Source organism: Coenobita brevimanus, chromosome 21 (genome assembly GCF_032717465.1).
Source record: "Coenobita brevimanus isolate Jiangsu-jjx chromosome 21, ASM3271746v2, whole genome shotgun sequence".
Classification (NCBI taxonomy): domain Eukaryota; kingdom Metazoa; phylum Arthropoda; class Malacostraca; order Decapoda; family Coenobitidae; genus Coenobita; species Coenobita brevimanus.
This window is the reverse complement of record NC_136974.1, coordinates 14,203,686-14,224,713: the sequence shown is the minus strand read 5'-3', so window position 1 is coordinate 14,224,713 and position 21,028 is coordinate 14,203,686. Positions and strand designations below refer to the sequence as shown.

Genomic DNA, 21,028 nt, shown 5'->3' with positions numbered 1-21,028 from the left:
ATATATATATATATATATATATATATATATATATATATATATACAATATATATATATATATATATATATATATATATATATATATATATATATATATACAAAAAATATATATATATATATATATATATATCTACCACAAATTGACTTGGGACTTCCTCCCACAAGGTATTAAAATACACAGAAATCTTAGTATATCACAATGTTTGTTCATGAAATGCCATTCATTAATATGAAATCAAGTTTCCCTTGGTTTTCAGGACCAGTTGGATGCATTTTGGCATGGAATCACTTGGATCTCAAAAGTAATATAAGGACATTTCTTTGCACCAAACAGTTGTCAGTTCAGTCTTGAGGTTGCCCAGACTGGGTATCTTCTTCTCTGCCATGATTTTCTTCATATTTGCCCAGGAGTTTTCTATCGGATTTAGATCCGACTGTTGCCAGGCCAGTCGAGGACCTCATTCCGATTTTCCTGAAGCCATGTTATCACCTTTCTTGGCTTGTGACATGGAGCTGAATCTTCATGAAAAAGTCACACCCATGAATATCAAAAAAGTTTAACTAATGATCTTTCAGTACGTGAATGTACCGGCCACCATTCAACATCAAGTGCTTTGGAAGAAAGTAGAGGCCTTCCCTTCCCATTTCTCCTGAAGAACACCCCCATACCATTACTGATTGTGGGTGCTTAACAGTCGGCACTGTGTAAGCAGGGTCATATCGACTACGGTAGGCAGGACGACGAACCTTGGCAGAACACACCTGGAACACTTGAAATGTGCTTTCCTCGGAAAACATAACTTTTCTCCACTCATCCAATGTCCAGTGTGCATACTTCTTTGCAAACTGAATGCGCTACTTTTTCATGCGGTCAGTGAGAAATGGTTTCTTGGCTGCGGTGCAGCTTGGCAAACCCAGCTACTTCAGCAAGCAATGTTGTATAGTTCGAATTGAGACATCTTGTAACAGCTGGGGATGCATTCTCTTCAGTTCTGCTGCTGTCAGTCAAGGATTCTTGATTACTTCCCTCTTCAGAAGCATATCTGTACCTCTGGTAGTCGTCGTCGTCTTTCCACCACCTTGCTTGTGCTCTGGTACGACATCAGGTGGCAGGCCGTGTGCTACAGCAAGAATCTTCATGATGGTCGACTTTGTGCGTCCAGTACGTTCACAATTCGTGTTGATAGGGACATTATCCTGCCTCCATGCAATGATGTGGACCCTCTCATCTGTTGAGCAGTACTTTCCAGGCATGACAACTCGACTCTAGGAAAATAACAGTGCAAACAGTAATGCATACGAAAAAAGAGGGAGGTGCAAGCTCGGAGCGACGGGAACATGTACTCCCACTCTCGCTTCTGGGCAAGCACTAATGTGCTGAGTATTTTACCACCTCCTGCCAACACCAGGGGAGTTGCTAGTTACTTCTTGCCCCCAAAATTCACTTCATAGAGGTGGAAACACAAAGCAAAGACAGACAACTCTCCCATAGCAATTCTGTGTGTGTAGGTCCTAAGTCGATTTGTGGTGGGTACTTTATTCAGTCAGTGAATAATTCAGTCAAATGTTGCCATGCCCCCTTTGAAAAGAATCCTCATATAGAGGGTGGCCTTGGACAGCTAATGTTTTAATGAACTGGAAGCCAAACCAAGTGTCAAAATTAGCTAAGATTGGACTATTGGAATGGCAAAATAAACAGGTGTTGCTGTACAGTATTTAGTTTCAGTATCATCTTTTTAACTAGTTTTCTCTGGGCTGATTCAAACTATGGTGGTAGCAAGATTGAAATTAAAGTATATCATCATATTGAAGAGGAATAATTAATATTCTTTTTAACCACTTTCACTGTGACAGGTGTCTCTGAAGTCAAAGCAAGACTGTAGAATAAAAAAATGTCATTGTGTGTAGAGACTTACACCTTTTTCCAGAATTTTTGAAATGGCAGTTGTTAGTCAGACTGATGTAAGATTTAAGTTTATTTTTCAGTGTCAAGAGATTGGCTGAAGGCATTGCCATTTAGATCTGTTTCTCTTGGCATTGTGAGGTCCCTTTTATATTATTGACAGTCATAATGCTTGATCTCTGGTACTATGTGAAATTTAAATTTTAAAATTAATATAGCAACAGTTTATGACATTTCATTTTGCATACACTGTTCATCTTTTAGATATCGTATGAAGAGAGTGAGAGCTATTACAGAATTGTTGAGGTTGGAGTCAAAATTTTCTAAGCTGTGTTATTTTCATATCTGTGCTATGCTTATGGATATACTGTAGTTAATGCATGCTTTTCATGTCTTTCCTCATTATGCAGGGGATGCTGTATGTTTTTATTTTCTGGCAAAGAATGTTTCTGTATGTATGTTTGTGCTAACTCTAAATATCTTCATTTTTTTGATTAATTTACTTTTTTTTTTTTTTTTTTTTTTTTCACTGGCAGCAAAACCCATCCTTTCTCTTCCTTTCCCTTAATGGTTTGCTTGTGTGGATGCTCGCCCTGTGTTCGTTGTCACTGTAGGTGTTGGATTCTCCAGCTTAGTTTTTGTACATTTGTTGTTATGTCTAACTTGTAATTGTTGTAGGGCTTTTGGGCTTGAGACCATAAAGAAAACTAATCGTAGAGCTCATGTTCAGTATAATATGATTTTCTTGTTAAAAAGTGTATGTCTTTCATCATTATTGACAGTGAGCTACATTTAGTGCTGCACAAAGATGTCTCTATTTGAATCAAGTTTTTCATATTGTCTATGGCCATGGTGTTTATCTCTTGGCTCTTGGTTTTGATGTTGGCTTTGCAAGCACTGTGTATGCTGTTTTTATTTTTTTTTCTGTGTGTATGTGTGTGTGTGTGTGTGTGTGTGTGTGTGTGTGTGTGTGTGTGTGTGTGTGTGTGTGTGTTTACCCTCCCCCATCTCTTGTTTGTTGCTTCTGCTGTAATACTTTATTGGGTGTTTCCTTGACTTTTGATGGTGAAAGTACTGTAGAACACACTGCAAGTAACTATGGCTTTCCCAGAGATATCAACATGAGAAAATCTCATTAATATCATGATGATGTTACCAAAAATTTCTTCTCTGTCTCTTTTTTTTTTTTTTTTTTTTTTTTCCCTACCAGTAAGCAGTAATCTAAAACCCATCATCCTTTACAGATGTTCTTTATACAGTGAAGATCCTTTACCCTTGCAGTACAATGACTTACTGTTATATTTTATTCTTGCTACCACCAGATGATCTTGTTTTCTGTAGAAAGGTGTTCTAACCACCATCTAACCCCTCCAATCAGAAAAGTTTCTTCTGTGGTGAATAAAGTACAGTAATTTGAAGGTAGCAAGAATAAAGCTTAAAATATATATACCTTTGGAGTCAAGGATTTAAAGATTCAGATTCATTTTTCCTGTGCTGTATTCTCATTTGCATGTAGCATTTTCCAGAAGAGAGGAAACGAACATTAATATATACAGGGATTTTAGCAGCTTTGGTAATGGAATCATGCAGTACACTATTCTGAATCATCATTCCTTTTGATACTGTTTTGTGTCAGACTTAGTTTAATTTAATTTTTATGGCATTATTTTTTTTTTTTTTTTTGTCCTACTGCTGTATTCCCTAATTATTCATTAATATAATTTACTCTGGTATATGGCACTAGCAAGAAGCCTACTCATGGTGGTGCTGTGTACTCTGGGTGGAGTTAACTAACTGTGACATCCACCCAGGAGTCAGACCTTCATATATTTCCCTGCAGCTCACCATGGGGAAGGCCCTTGGTCCATCTCTGGTGAGGTGCCTTCTACCACAAATGAGGTGCTGTTTCCCTGCATGGTGTATTTACTGTACTGTACCAGCAGGATTGCCTCACAGAAGCATTTGCTTATCTGTGGTTGACAGGTCTGCATATCCAGACAGACTGGGATTAAATAACAACAGCAGCAACTTTAGCATTTAGTTACTGTAGTTTTGTTTTGTAGATAAATGCTGCATATTACCGGTATTTAAAATTAACCAAGTTAATGTCCGAGTGTTTTAGCCTCCGCATCATGATGAAGTATTTTTTGCCGTATTAATGCTACTTCCTGGTGATCTATTCAACTTTAGGAAATCCCTTGCAGTGAAGGGATCAGAAACAGTCTGCATTAAACCCTGCCACAACTAAAGATTTCCAAAAGGAGAATTGAAATTATATGGTGGTAATTAAAATGTCTTGTAGTAATGAAGACAATAGTTTCATTTATATGCAGATGGGGATTTAATTCTTGGTACTATGATGCTTTTAATATTATACAGTTGTGTACAGTGTGAAGTTGTTATTATTATTATTATCATTATTATTATTATTATTATTATTATTAAATGGTAAATTAATGTTTATTATTATTTTTATTATTATTATTATTATTATTATTATTAAATAGTAAATTAATGTTCATTATTATTCTATCTATCTATTGCCAGACGCCTCAATCTCGTTTGGGGTGACCACAAACAAATCGCCTCCACGTCGCCCTGTCCCCCGCCGTTTCACTGCCCTGCTCCCAACTCACACCCCCCTCTCTCATATACCTCTCCATCCCATCCCTCCATCTCATCCTCGGCCTCCCCCTCCCTCTTCCCCCCTCCACCTCACTCACATACACTCTCTTCGTCAGTCTCTCACCCTCCATCCTCTCCACATGGCCAAACCACCTCAGTGTGTTGCTCATAATGCTTCCTGTCACATCCACATCCACACCACAACACTCCTTTATATCCTCATTCGTCAGCCTGTCTCTCCATGTGACTCCACAGGCTCCTCTTGAATAACTCATTTCCACTGCTCTCACTCTTGTCTTGTGTCCTTCCAACAACGTCCAAGCTTCACTTCCATACGTTAGAGTTGGTATCACAATACTGTCATGTAGTAACTTTTTCACTTCCATGCTCACTTCCCTGTTTCTTATCACTGCTTTCAAAGAACCAGCAACCTTTCTTCCCTGCTGTACCCTTTCAAGCACTTCACTCTCCAAACCTCCATCCTTACTCATCGCACTACCCAAGTACTTAAACGTACTCACATTTTCCAATTCCTCACCATCCAACCTCGCTGTACATTCACTGACTTCACCTCTCTCAGAGACCATCACTTTACTCTTCCCTACATTTGTCTTTAGATTCCGTTTCTTACACACTCTTCCAAACTCATCCACCAAGCCTTGCAGCTCCCCTTCGTCTTCACTCAACAACACAGTATCATCTGCAAACAACAGTACGGGGAGTTTCCAAACACTATCCTCTCTCACCAGGGCCACTCCAACATCCACTATTATTATTATTTTTATTATTATTATTATTATTATTATTATTATTATTATTATATTATTATTTATTATTATTATTATTATTATTATTCGTTTCGTTTTTGTTTCGTTTTTAAAGGCTCCAACATGCTTGCATGTGTCGGCCTTGGTCACCTAATGGCGGCTCTCCACGCTGTATGATCCATTGCAGCCTCCCTGTTCAGTCCCTTATCCCTGAGGTCACACTTAATGACCTCGTCCCATGTCTTTTTCAGTCTACCCCTCATAACCCCACCCCCAATATTAACACTTCTCACCTTCCTCACCCAATTATCATCCCCCATCATCTCCATATGTCCAAACCATCTCAATCTACCTCTCCTCATCACAACACCAATACACTCCTGTCCTATCCTACCTCTCATCTCTTCCTTCGTAAACCCAGCCCTTCCAGGCCTTGGACGCAGGGACGCACTGCACATCCACCTAATCATTGTCATTTCTGTACGTCTGAGCCAGCGAATATCTTCCTTCTTCACTACCCAGGTCTCACTACCATACAGCATTACACTCCTAACACATGCTGCATATAAAGACCCCTTAGCACATAGGCAAGAATTCCCTGAACTTCTTCCAACCACTTCTCACCCTAGCCACAGAGCTAGCTCCAGCTCCACCTCCGGCACACAACATGTCTCCCAAATAACAAAACTCTTCCACACACTTAAGAGATTCACCAGCAAGTTCAATCCTTTCACGTCTGACAATCTCCACCTGCTCACCCCGACACACCGTACACATAAAATCAGCATTATATTGCAGTCTACCTCTGATACCACTACATCTCTTATGCACCCATTTATCACACACACCGCACAATCTGGAATTACTTCCCACGCCCTTGTGGCAAATTGCACATGGCCACTCTCCCTCGTCTTTGACAGTACCGCCACCAACCCAAGATATCATCACTTTTGTTTTATCTGCATTTACCCTTAAACCCTTGTGCCCCATACCATCTCTCCACTTCGTAAACCTTTCCTCTGCCTCCCTTTCATTCTCTGCAATCAACACCAAATCATCAGCATACAACAACTCCCAACGAAGTCCGTTTCTAAAGGCACGTGAAAGGGCTTCAAGTACCATGATAAACAACATGGGACTAAAAACTGACCCCTGATGCACACCAACATTCACAGAAAACCCATCACTCAAATCTCCATTCACTCTTCCCTGGGTGTGAGCACCCACATACATAGCCATAACCACCCTAACCAGCCACTCCTCCAAGCCAAGCTTTCTCATTGACTACTTCACCACCTCTCTAGGGACTCTGTCAAAGGCCTTTTCCAAATCAACAAAAACAAAATAAAGATCCCTTCTCCTACCAATATATTTTTCCTGAAGCTGACGAACAATGAATATAGCATCAGTGGTCCCCCTACCTGGCATAAACCCAAACTGCATCTCATCAATATTCACTCTTTCTCTAATCATACCTTCTAAAACTCTCTCCATTACCTTCATTATCTGATCTAAAAGCTTTATACCTCTATAATTTCCTCTTTCCAGGGCATCACCCATCCCTTTATACACATTTACAATACACTCTTCAGCCAATCATCTGGGACAACACACTCATAAATAATCATATTTATCAGATCAGTGACTAAACTCACCCCTATATCGCCTGAGGCCTTCAACATTTCGGCAGTCAACCCAGACACACCTGCTGCCTTCCCCACCCTCATCCTGCCTATTGCCTCACTCACAATAGCAGTATCAATCAAAGGCCAAGGGCCAGACACTGGATCTGCTGGCTCCAAACCTTCCCTGTCCCAGTCAAACTCCTCATTCAACAGCTGGTTATAATAGTCTCTCCATGCATCTTTAATATCCTCACTGTTCACCACTACCCTTCCTTCATCATTCTTCACACACTGCTCACCTCTAATGTCCCGATTATCCCTCTTCACTTGACCTGCCACCCTAAATATGATATTTTTCCTTTCCTCATGATTTAGGTTATCAAGTAATAGTCTCTGTGACTCAGACTTTGCCCTGTATACCTCTCTTCTAGCCCTACCTTGGCAGCCAAATATTCCTCTTTGCTACCACCCTTCTTCCATTCCCGGAAAAGCCTTCTTTTTTCCTTAACTGCAGCTTCTACACTCTCATCCCACCACCAAGTTACTTTATGTCTTGGTGGACCTCTTGTCCAACCGCATGTTACATCAGTAACTCTCAAGAGATTGTTCTTGAGGGCTCTGTACTGTTCATTAACGCCTCTGTCTACAGCTCTCTGTTCAGCCACCACTCTCCTCAACTCGCTATAGAAGGCATCCCTTACTACTTGGTTTTTCAGCTTCCATATTTTCCTTCTAGGTACTTAAGTCCTCTTTTTCATCACTTGTTCTTTAAGCACCATATCACAAATCAATAGTTTGTGCTGCTGCACACACTCCTCACTTCCTATAACTTTAACATCCCTCACTAACCTCCTATCAGCCCTCCTAACCAGAAAATAATCTATCTGACTGCTATTTCCCTCAGACTCATACGTAATTAACCCACTGTCTCTTTTCCTAAAATATGTGTTGCACACAATCATGTCCGTTGCCTCCCCAAACTCGAGTATCCTTTCCCCTTCTGCATTCCTTAGACCATACGCACATCCCCCATGCATTCCTTCATAACCTTGTGCAGCTTCACCTACATGACCATTTAAGTCCCCTCCCAAAATCACTATCTCATCATCCCCCATACCACCCACTACACGTATTAAATCATCCCAAAATCTATCTTCTTCTGCTTCATCCAATCCTGCCTGTGGAGCATATGCCGATATAATCGCAGCTGTCTTTCTACCCAGCAGAATTTTCACTACCATTATCCTATCGCTTACTCTCAAAACATTCATAACATATTCCACCCATTTCTCCGCAACCATCACACCAACACCTCCATATCCGTCTGTCTCCCCCTGCCAAAACAACTTATAGCAACAGTCCTTCCCAACAATCTTTCTGGCTGATCCACCCCTGTACTGGACTTCCTGCAAACACACCACATCCACCCACCTCCTACTGAATGCTTCAACGACTTCCCCCGCTCTTCCCCTCAAACTGCCCACATTCCATGAAGCCACCCTCATCCCCATGGGTGATTTACTGTCCTCAGGCCTGCTTTGAAACTTATTTTGTTTTGTCATCTTCAGTATTAATAAAGGGGGACAGACATAGCACAGGTCCCACTCACTGCACAGTCCCAGGTCCAGGCAATGGATCTGGGACCCCTAGCCCACCAGCTTACCAGTCGCTGTGGTAGTGGCCCTGGGGCACCCTGCCAGGACAGCTGCAGGGACACCTTCCAAGCACGCCTTGGCATTGCAACTATCCTGCCATTATACGCCCACTGATAGGGCAGCCTCCTGGGGCGCTACGCCCAGGTTTGGGCCCCTTTCTATTGGGCGGAAGCGGCAGCCTGGGAACCGCAATGCCCTGTACCCTCTAGCACAGGCCCGAGCCCCGTCTTGCCCTGGACCCACGATCTATGCCGGCGGAACCCTCGCCACACCTCCCCCCAGAAGTCCGCCACTAGGTAGTGGGGGCAAAGTTTTCTGGCCGCATGCCCTTGCTGGCGCCAACCCCTGTAACGTAGTGGGATACGTTGTGTGAAATGCAAAGTGCATGTGGTGTAGTGCATAGATAGTTAGAGGAAATGTTTGGGAGAGTATGCTGGTCTACTCTACATGTTACCGTCACACTGAAAAGATCAGCAAAGGGGGATGGTTAGATAGCTAGTGAAACAGGAGCTCCAGCTCTCCCTATCACTAGCATTCCCATTCCCCTCGGGAGTACTACCCTGTTCGGCCTGTGCTATTATTATGGGAGGGTAGTGAAAGATAGGAATAATAGATTGTTGGTGGAGAAGAGAGAGAAATTGAGGAGATGGAAGGAGCACTTTGAGGATTTGATGAATGTAGAGAGTGAGAGCAGTGCGATTATATGTGGTTGGGGAATGGCTGGGAGAAGGAGAGATGAGAGGAGAGAGGAAGAGATCAGTAGGGCAGAAATAGTGGAAGCAATGAAGAAGATCAAGGTGGAAAAGGCCCCAGGAATTGATGGAGTGTGTGGTGAAATGCTGAGGTATGGGGTTGAGATTGTAGTGGAGTAGATATGGAAGTTATGTAGATTGGCTTGGGAAGAGGGAAGGGTTCCGGAGGACTGGAAATCAGGGAGAGAGAAGTATGTGGTAACCATCGGGGTATGTGCCTTCTTAGTGTGACTGGAAAAATATATGGTAGAATACTCATTGATAGGGTTAGGCATATAATAGAGGAGCTAGTTGGAAAATAACAAGGGGGATTTAGGAAGGGAAAAGGGTGTGTAGATCAGATATTTGTTCTAAGATGTTTAATGAAGAAGTATCTAGAGAAGGGAAAGAAAGTGTATGCTGCCTTTATGGACTTGGAGAAAGCTTATGACAGAATAGATAGACAAGGTATGTGGAAGGTACTGAGAATATATGGAGTGGAGGCGAAATTGTTCAGTGCTGTGAAGAGTATGTATGAAGGAGCTAGGGCTACGGTGTGAGTGGATGGTAAGCTGAGTGAGTTCTTTGATCTCAATGTGGGACTGAAACAGGGTTGTGTGATGTCTCCATGGCTGTTTAATATATACATGGATGGCGTTGTAAAGGAGGTGCAAGGTAGGGCAGTGGATGTGGGGCTGGCTCTAATGAATGAGGGTGAGATTTGGAAGATTCCGGTGTTGTTGTTTGCTGATGATACAGTATTGTTGAGTGAAGATGAATGGGAGTTGCAAGGTTTGGTGAATGAATTTGGGACTGTGTAGGAAGAGGAATCTGAAAGTTAATGTAAACAAGAGTAAAGTTATGGTGTTTGAGAGGAATGAAGTCACAGAATGCACGGTGAGGTTGGATGGTGAGGATATGGAGAATGTGAGTGCATTCAAGTATTTGGGTAGTGTGATGAGTAAGGATGGAACTTTGTGGGATGAAGTGCGTGAAAGGGTACAGCAGGGAAGGAAGGTTGTTGGTTCACTGAAAGCAGTGATGAGAAATAGGGAGGTGAGTGTGGAAGTTAAGAAGTCACTGCATGATAGTATTGTGATCCCTACCCTGACGTATGGAAGCGAGGCATGGACCTTTCAAGAGGGGAACAAGTCAAGAGTGAGAGCAGTGGAAATGAGATGCTTGAGAGGACCATGTGGAGTGACATGGAGGGACAGGTTGACGAATGAAGAAGTGAAAGAACGTTGTGGGGTGGATATGGATGTGGTTGAGAAGATTAGGAGAAATTCAGTGAGGTGATTTGGACATGTGGAGAGAATGGAGAATGAAAGACTGACTAAGAGGGTGTATGTAGGTGAGGCGGAGGGAGGGAGAGGAAGGGGAAGACTGAGGATGAGGTGGAGGGATGGAGTTGAGAGGTATATGAGGGAGCGGGGAGTGAGTTGGGGGGAGGGTAGTCAGATGGTGGGTAACAAAGCGACTTGGAGGCGTTTTGTCTGTGACCATCCTTTGCGGGATTAGGGCGCTGGGCTATAGATAGATAGATAGATTATTATTATTATTATTTTATTATTATTATTATTATTATTGTTATTGTTATTATTGTTATTATTGTACAGTATGTGGTAGGTGGTGGCAACCATCATCCACTCACTTGATGTAGTGCTACCTACTTCTTCCTTAGCCTTTATCATTCTTTTTATCTGCCTGCCCTCCTCTCTTCCTATTTCTCCCATCTTTCCTATCACTTCTTATTGCATTTCCTTCCTTTACAGGTGGCTTTACATTGAATGACAAGCCAAATGGTTTCCTGTAAGCTGAGAAACCATATACAGTGCTGGGTGGTAACCATATAACCAAACCATATGGCTCCCCACGTGTCAACAAGTGGGTGGTGGAGGGTTAGTGCCCCTCCCTGTAAAACAAATAACTCATAGTCAAATGGCCTCCCCTTATGGGATTATTGCATCTGGCAATAGATAGATAGATAGATAAATTATTATTATTATTATTATTATTATTATTATTATTATTATTTATTATTATTATTATTATTATTATTATTATTTTTATTATTATTGTCATCTTCATTTCTAAAAAATCATTATTATCATTATTATTATTATCCACTATTACAACTCTTTGTTATCTTAGTTTTTGTCACATACTGCTCTGCATTACACTGTATCATTCTTGAATTAGATATTCTTCCCATCTCCTTATGGTTCTTTGTTTCCATTCTTTTCTCAACTAGGTCGAGCTGACATTCCAGACAGGTGATATAATTTATGTTTATGGAGAGATGGATGATGACGGTTTCTACATGGGGGAACTGAGGGGACAGAGAGGACTTGTACCCTCCAACTTCTTGCAGGATGCTCCACAAGATTATGCTGATGATCACAGGTAAGGAATGATTCATCCAGCATGCATAGGTGAAAGAGAGCTGCTTCTCTCATGGATAAGGAAGAATTGATCATATGAAAGAGCAGCCCAGTTATTAAAATTCAGGGAATTAATGTAACCTTCATGTATGTAAAGCTAACAGATGATCTTAGAATTACCAGTATTATCTATCTATCTATCTATTGCCAGACGCCATAATCCCGTAAGGGGTGGCCGTTAGTCTTTGAGTTAGTTGTTTTACGGGGAGGGGCACTAACCCTCTGCCAACCCACTTGCTGACAATGTAGGGAACACGTATGAGTTGGTTATATGGTTACCACCCAGAGTTGGAAATGATTTCCTGGCTTACAGGAAACCATTAGTCTTGTCATTCAATGTAAAGCCACCTGAAATGGAAAGACGGGTAATAAAATGTGATAGGAATGATGGGATAAATAGGAAGTGCAGAGGGCACAAACAGAAATGGTTTGTGAAAATGATGAGTATAGAAGGTGAACTTCATCCAAAGGATGCAGCTTACCAGAGGTTATTTTATAATTCAATTTACCCTTATGAACTTACAAGAGCACTTGAAAATATAAACCGTACCGATTGACTTTTACAGTAGAAGCAGATATCTTACAAAGAATGTCCTCATTTCATCTGGTTTGTTCTTTATAGAAGAATGTTATAGCTGTTGGCTGCATTGAGCTGCAAGTGCAGATTTTTAGGCATGAAATAGTCAGGCCAAGTACTGTACTCATCCTGTGGCATTGTAGAGAAGGAAATTATTATCTAGATTCAGTGCACTTTATCCTGCACAGATCTCGCCGGGACACGTTAGACCCACGGGATCGTAGTGGACAAGTGGGGCCAGGTGGACGAGGGATAGGACCTGGGGCACATGGTCCCCCTCCACCCCCCAGGCCAGACCAGAGAGATCGCAGGAAAGGTAAGTACCCTGTTAATTATTCTCTGCTGATTTCTGTGGTGTAGCTGACTTAAGTGTCATTTTAATTTATTATTATTTGTACCTTGAGCCTTTTCCCGCTCTTACAAGCAAGGTGGCGTGGAGAAAAAAGCATCAGATTCACACTTCCATGTGCTGTAATTTGCCTTTTGAGCTTCTGTTTGGTATGAATATTTAGAGAGATCATTGTACCTGTTATTGTCAATAGCATTTCTTTTTCATTATTGTTTGTTTTAGCTTGTAGGAGACATATTATTGTATTCCCTTTATGGTTAGTATTTACTTGTGCTTGGTGTTAATGTAAAGTTCAGACAAGATTATATTTATTCAATTAGGGGCATTCTTCTGATACTAAATTTATACTGCAAATATTTAGAGAAACAGTACAGGGCAGAATATGAGTTGTGTTAACCATTCTTCATACAATTTGTAGGCTTCTATTTTATTGTCCCCCCGCCCCCAATATACGTGTCTGTAAACCAACTACAGTGTTACGAGATCTTTATATATTAATTATGCAAAATGGATGCATCCATTATGCCATATTTTTTTTTTTTTTTTTTAAATGTAAAAAGATTGTCAAAGAATACCATAGAGTTCACACACACACACACACACACACACACACACACACACACACACACACACAAATAAATAAGTAAACTAGAAAGAACAAGAATAATGGTTTAACTGTATTGACTTAAATAAGGCAGTAGATTGAATTACCAGCACCCACAGTAACTTTGTTGTACATACAAGGAATCTGTCCATATTTTTATGTGAATTGAAGCTCTGAGCCTTAGTTTAATACATTATGCTAATAACAATAAAGAATTCTGTGAGGCATGTGCAGCTGCTTTTTTTTTTTTTTTTTTTTTTTTTTTTTTTTTTTTAATGAACTCTTTTAGTAACACAGCCCTCTTCTTGATCAGTAGAGTTCAGTTTTACAAAGTCAGGCAAGTAGATAATTGACATTCTGACAGTTTAAAAAGTGTAGGAACATTTGACTGAGAAGATAATGTATTTAATGTCAAGGTTTCTGTGCATATCCTGAAGATTTGGTTTCTAAAAAAAAGATATACAGCCAGTTGATAATTGAATATCTGCTTTGATCTGAACAATGAACTCATGTGTAGTGCCTACACAGGAAGTGTACAGATTTTGAAGACCCTGCACTGCATGAGACTCCTTTAACATGATTTCAGTTTATACATATATCTATCTATCTATCTATCTATCTATATATATATATATATATATATATATATATATATATATGTATATCTATATATATATATCAGTAAACCCTCTATAATTCAGATTAATTGGAGGGAACCCTATGTCAAATTATCCAAAAATCCAAATTATTGAAGCTCATGCTTGTCCCTATCCCCAAATCACACCCACGCTTATTAAAACATTGGCTTTTTCACAGAAACATTGAACAGTATATTATTACTTTATACTCAAAGAGTGCACAATACAATAAATAAAATAGTGTCAGATCTTGATAATGAAGTCTTGCAACACAGTAGTAGAGTACAGTACACTTAACTGTACCAAAGGTACTGTTCAGTTCTTAAAAATTACATTTATTACTACACTTATCACTACAGAAACTGTTCACGTCCACTTATCACAGGAACCCTTTTCAGACTTGTCTCGCTTAATTTGAATTTCTATCTGAATTAAAATTATTTGTCTGGTGGTCAAAATAGATCCGACTTAACTGATTTCTGAAATATTCGGGTTTGAATTAGAGAGGGTTTACTTGTATATATATGTATACAGTATATAAATATATATATATATATATATATATATATATATATGTATATGTGTATATATATATATATACACTCAATCCTTAAGTAACACGTGGTTGAGTAACACGTTTTTGTTCTAACGCGGTCAGCATAATGAGACAAGTCATGTCAACACGTGGAAAAACTCTAGCTCACGCGGGAAGTCAGCTGGCCTGGGGACGAAATTTGAAAGTTGCGCGCTATGACGTCATCCTCTAAACTCTGGGTACATTTCCTTGGCGCATATTTCCATTCTGTATGGGTATTTATCTCAGTACCACAGCCAGCCACCTCAGCCAAACAGCCCTAGTGAGATGGGATAGGTTAGGGTAGGTTAGGTTGCTGAAATTTTGCCTAGGAAGCACAGGGGGCATATTTTCGTGAAAAACCTATGGTTAGTTTTGAAACGACTGGGTAAGCGTTGTTCCTGGGCCCTGGCTGAGGGTTCCTGGTGGTTTTTATGAATACGCATACAGAATGGAAATATGTTTCCTGGGCAAACTCAAGGCCGAATGGTTTGACGAAATTTATGGGTTTCGGCAATTTCAGGGGACAAAATGGAATGACAATGTATGCTAATCAGAAAAAAAAAAAAAAAATCCTTGTGCTCTTGTAAGTTAGAGTTCAGTTCCACATTCTTCGTTTGATTTCATGCTTCCCAACACATTTTGGACCAACTGGGCATATGGTTATCAGTCCTTTCTCTTGCCTCATCTAGTTCTTACCCACACTTATCATGGATTTTGCAGTTTTAAGGAACGAAATGGAACGAAAATGTTTGCTAATTACAGGAAAAGTTACTCTTTCGTCCATGTGTTCTCTTAAGTTAGCGTTCAGTTCCACATTCTTCGTTCGATTTTGTTCTTCTCAACACATTTCCAACTAACTGAGCATACTGTTATTAATCCTTTCTCGTGCCTCACCTAGTTCTACCCCACACTCATAATGGGTTTCACAGTTTTAGGGGACGAAATGGAAGGAAAATGTTTGCTCATTAGAAAAAAATACTTTCGTCTATGTGTTCTTGTTAGTGTTCAGTTCCACATTTTTTGTTTGGTTTCATGCTTCCCAACACATTTAGGACCGACTGAGCATATGGCTATCAAGTACTTTCTCACATCTCACAGACTCTACCTCAGTCATATGGGCTTCGAGTTTTAGGAGACGAAACAACGAAAATGTTTGCTAATCACACACACACACACACACACACACACACACACACACACACACACACACACACACACACACACACACACACATCAGTGAACTAACAGTGGAATTGAGTACACTTAGGAAGAAAATGAGTGAAATGGCAAGTACAGTAGTCAATCATGAGAGTGTTATGGAAGAGTTTAAAAATGACACAGGGACAATTAGGCAAGTTAGCAGTCTTATTGACCAGAGCAGTGATATTGAGGAGAAGATAACACAAGTGAATGAAGCTGTGCAAAGCTACAAAAATGATGTAGAAACCACGTATGCTGAAATGGTGAAGGTAAAGAAAGACTTAGAAACAAGGGTGGAGGAAAAAAGCATTAAAAAGGAGGTGAAAAGAATAATCCAAAACAATCCAAAGTTAGTCAGAGATTCAGTAGAGATAAACAAACCAATAGTAATCACTGGTATAGAAGAGGAAGAAGTTAAAAACAAGATCACAAGAGACAAAAAGGAGATGGCAAATGTAATGAGCTTACTGAAAGAAGTATCAGAGGAAATCTGTAGTAAAGACATAGAGGAACACAAAAGGTTAGGGAAATACGAGAAAAGCAAGACAAGACCTCTAAAGGTGACTTTCCAGAGTGTAAACACTGTGGAAGAGATACTAAAAAATGCAAAGAATCTTAAGGAAAAAGAGGAGTTCAAAAATGTATGGATAAAAAGATGCCTAACACAAGAGGAACTGGAATTACTGAAAGAGAAAAGGGAGGAAGCAAAAACAAAAAATGAGGGAAGATCAGAAGAGGAGAAGAAGAAATTTTTTTACAAAGTAATAGGATTGCAGGTACAAAAGTGGTACACAAACAGGATGGAAGAAAAAGGAGGAAGGTAGTAGAACCATGTCATGACAAGTATATAAACAAGATGATAAAGTCGATGTACTCAAATGTGGATGGAATGGTACAGTATCTAAATTACTAGAGATGAATGATTATGTCAGAGAAAATGAACCACAAATAATATGCCTAACTGAAACAAAATTAATACCAAGGATATCAAATGACATACTAAACTTAGAGGAATACAATATATGGAGAAGAGACAGATATTTAAAAAAAGGAGGAGGAATTATAATATTAACTAAGAAAAATCTAAAAGTCAAGGAAATAAAACTAGATATACCATCACAAGTTGAACTGATTGCAGTAGAGATTGACACATCTGAAGGTAAAGTAATTGTAGCCAATTTGTACATGCCACCCAGATCAAACACATGGGAAAGAGACGAATATGAGGACCTGGCAGAGAGTACAATTCAGAGTGTAAGATCATTGCTACATAAAATGGAAGAGAAATCGGAAAGAATTATACTAACTGGGGACTTCAATACAAATATAAATTGGAATACTCTAGATATAAATAGCCAGGAAAGCTGTTGGGACCAAAAGCTCCTGCATCTCGTACAAGAGTTTTTCTTAACGCAACATGTGAGGGAAACCACCAGAAAAAGAGGACTTGATGTACCTTCAGTGCTAGATCTAATATTTACGGGGCAAGAAAATGATATTGACAGTTTAATATATCACCCTCCACTCGGCAAAAGCGATCATGCAGTACTAAATTATAACTTCAGGATAGCATATGACATAGTAAACGGCAATGATAGTTACGAAAAGAGCCTAAACTATAAAAAGGGAAATTATCAAGACCTAAAGAAGTATTTCTTAGAAGTTGATTGGGAAAATGAGCTTAGAGGACAGGATTTAAATGCTGTATATAAAAAATTTTGTGAATTTTATGAAATAGGAGTCCAGAAGTACATCCCACAGCACAAAGAAGCAGATAAGAAAATACAGAAATGGTTCAACACAGAATGTAAAAAATCAAAAGAAAGGAGAGATTTGTTGTGGAATAGATACAGAAGACACAATAGTAAAAGGGCGTATAATAATTACAAACAGGCAAGAAGCGACTATACAAGAATAAGGAGGGAAGCCCAAAAACAGTTTGAGGAGGATATAATAAATAAAAGTAGTGATCAACCAAAGCTGTTTTACAGCTATATCAGAAGCAAAACCAAAGTAAAAGATATAATACAATCCATTACGGACGAGGGAATCACTTATACACAAGAGAAAGATATTTGTGAAGCACTAAATAAGAATTTCCAATTAGTTTTTACAGAGGAAAAAAATTTTGAGAGGGACTATGTGGAACACGCAAGTCCACACATACTACCAGATATACAAATAGCAGAAAAAGTAATACAGGAGGAGTTAAGTAGATTAGACAGAGGAAAAGCAAGTGGTCCTGATGAAATTTCATGTTGGGTATTACGAGAATGTGCAAAGGAGTTATGTAAACCATTATTTTTAATTTTCAAGAAATCCTTGAGTCAAGGTAAACTACCTGATATTTGGAAAAAAGCAAATATTGTCCCCTTATTCAAAAAAGGAAATAGACAAAATCCACTCAACTACTGACCAGTATCACTGACCAATGTTGTAAGCAAGGTATTAGAAAAACTTATAAGAAAAGCTTGGGTAAATCATCTACAAGAACACAGTATGATAACAGAAAGACAGTTTGGTTTCAGAAAAGGAAAATCATGTGTTACTAATCTGTTGAACTACTATGACAGAGTAACAAACACAATACAGGAAAGGGAAGGATGGGTGGATAGTATCTATTTAGATTTCAAGAAAGCTTTTGACACAGTACCACACCAAAGACTTTTATGGAAACTCTACCAACAAGGAGGAATTCGAGGCAAACTGTTTTGTTGGATGCAAGACTTTCTCATAAAAAGAGAAATGAGGACAGTACTAAGAGGAAACTACTCATCATGGAAAGAAGTGACTAGTAGAGTACCACAGGGTTCAGTGCTGGCACCAATCATGTTTTTAGTGTATATAAATGATATAAACAGTAACACTGGAAATGAGAGCTATCTGAATATGTTTGCAGATGATGCAAAAATACAAAGGAGAATTACTAACACAGACTCTTGTAAAGAGCTACAAGAAGAATTAAATAAACTTCATGAATGGAGTAGTACATGGCAAATGGAGTTCAATGTGGACAAGTGTCATGTAATCAAGTTTGGTAAAAGTGGAAAAAAGACCTGATTGGGATTATAAGTTAGGAAATAAAACCCTATACACATCAGAAAGAGAGAAAGACCTAGGTGTGATTATCAATAACAGGCTATCTCCGGCTGACCACATCAGCGAGAAGGTATGGAACATGTATACACTGCTTGCATATATGAGAATAGCATTCACATACATAAATGAAGACATGCTAAGAAGGATAATAACATCATTCATTAGACCAACCCTGGAATATGCATCGGTAGTCTGGAGTCCTCATCTGAAAAAGCACATAGACAAGATTGAAAAAGTTCAAAGGGTCGCTACAAGATGGATACCAAGCTTAAGGGACCTAAGCTATGAAGAAAGACTAAATAAACTAAATCTACCAACATATCAGGAAAGGAGAAAATAGACATAAATGATTACTTAACATATGGAGAAGCATCAGCAAGAGCACACTGCAAAAAATTGCATAAGAAGAGAGGTGATAAAGACGTAAGGAAATTCAGTTTCCCAAACAGAGCAATTGGTCAATGGAATGCACTACTGAATGAAATAGTGTGTGCCAAAACAATTCACAAATTTAAGGATACGTACGATAAATATGGTTTAAGACACGGGACAGTACGAACTTGACTCATTCCTGTAAAGATACAATTAGGTAAGAACACACACACACACACACACACACACACACACACACACACACTCACAAATACTTCCATCCATGTGCTCGTGGAAGTGAGCATTCAGTTTCACATTCTTCGTTCTTCTTCTTCCTTAGTCTTATGTTTGTCGGATTACTTCTGGGAGGTAAATAAACGTTTCATGCTAAATCTGTTTCCCCCGTTTTTTTAAGCTGTGTTTCGCTGTCATCTTGTTTGATACATCAGGATTACGGCGAAATTAGGGCCTTTCCTAACCTAAGTGTATAAACTTGACCTAACCTAGCTTAACTATGCCTTATAATTTAACCTAACGTAACCTAGCATCCAGTTGGGAAGTCGGGAGACGAAAATCACCTGTAAGTACATCAAGACAATCATGTTATGGCTTAAGGAATGTGATTATAAAAAGTGGGAAATTTTTCAGCAGGAAAAGGTAATTTACCACCCTGAAAATAGTCAGAAAAATACAGAAAACAAAATAGAGGAATATGAACTGAATTTGTAAGGTTCTTCCACTGCTTTAAGTAAAGCGTACATTTACCAAGATGGCAAAAAAAAAAAAAAAAAAAAAAAAGCATAAAAGAAGGCACCATCATAACGATTTGGAAGGACCGGGAGAAGATAAAGATCGTGTGTAGGAAGTGATGCAATCGTGGCAGCTGTGAAGGTTTATATGTTGTCCTGAAACTGACTGAGAAGCTTATAGGGCGTTATGTGGAGCGTCAGAGAAAACAAACTCTCACTTTTACCCTTTTTTACCACCTTACCCCACGTACTTTAGCTCCACCTATACGCACCATCAGGTAAAACACTGAAAGAGATATAACTGTTGTAATTAAAAACATCAGTGGTATTAAAAATGGCATTAACAAAAACAGAAGTTGGACTGGGTCACCACCATCTCCACCGAGTACCCTTTTGTTGATATGTAGCTCCACGGTATTTTACTCCCGCCCCCCAACCCCACTGTTGTCAAAGTTTCGCCTTCTCATATCATGTGGCCTTCGGGAGAGACGTTAGGCCATATAGTTAGACTAAAATTTATGGGTCTGGCTGTTTTAGGGGACAAAATATATATACACTATATAATATATATATATATATATATATATATATATATACAGTAGGTATCCACAGTATGCGAATATATTGGCAGCAGAGGAGGTCGCTTACTAGGAATTCGCACACTCTGAATACATAAACTTATGGAAAAAATTACATATGGGCTTCACCTCCTTTCATCGGTAACCCTTGAGACTCATTTCAGACCAAGTATTGTATTGTACAGGGAAACTATCTAAGACATATTACCCAAGATAAAGTAAACCTACATGATTATGGCTTTACTAAATCAACAAGGATATGGCGTAACTAAACCAACAAGAATATGGCTGCTCACCTTAACCCAAGAAGACAACAGGCTTAATGGAGGTAAGAATTGGATCCGAGGCAGGGTGAGGCACCTAGCGTCGGTTTTGGGAGAATTCGCCATCAAGTCAATATGCCATCACAACAGTAATAAGACAGTTCGCTGTCATTAATGAAGACAGCTATTGGTGATGTTAGAATATGTATTCAAAGGCGACTACAGCGAGTAAGTAACAAGTTCATTATTGTCGGACGGCGAATTGACTTGAT

The 21,028-nt window shown here is 39.4% G+C and overlaps 2 protein-coding genes across 2 annotated transcripts in view; both read left to right on the top strand.

The window, feature by feature from the left end:
- Rbp (RIMS binding protein) overlaps positions 1–11,716 on the top strand; it is a 122,718-nt gene extending 111,002 nt beyond the window's left edge. Inside the window, exon 3 of the mRNA XM_080266560.1 lies at positions 11,561–11,716. Coding sequence (XP_080122686.1) covers positions 11,561–11,716 — 156 coding nt within the window. The remainder of the gene's footprint in view (positions 1–11,560) is intronic.
- Positions 11,717–12,536: 820 nt separating this feature from the next.
- Positions 12,537–21,028, top strand: part of LOC145392191 (uncharacterized) — a 146,514-nt gene continuing 138,022 nt past the window's right edge. Inside the window, exon 1 of the mRNA XM_080266640.1 lies at positions 12,537–12,643. Within this exon, the coding sequence (XP_080122766.1) occupies positions 12,596–12,643 (48 nt within the window). The 5' untranslated portion in view covers positions 12,537–12,595. The remainder of the gene's footprint in view (positions 12,644–21,028) is intronic.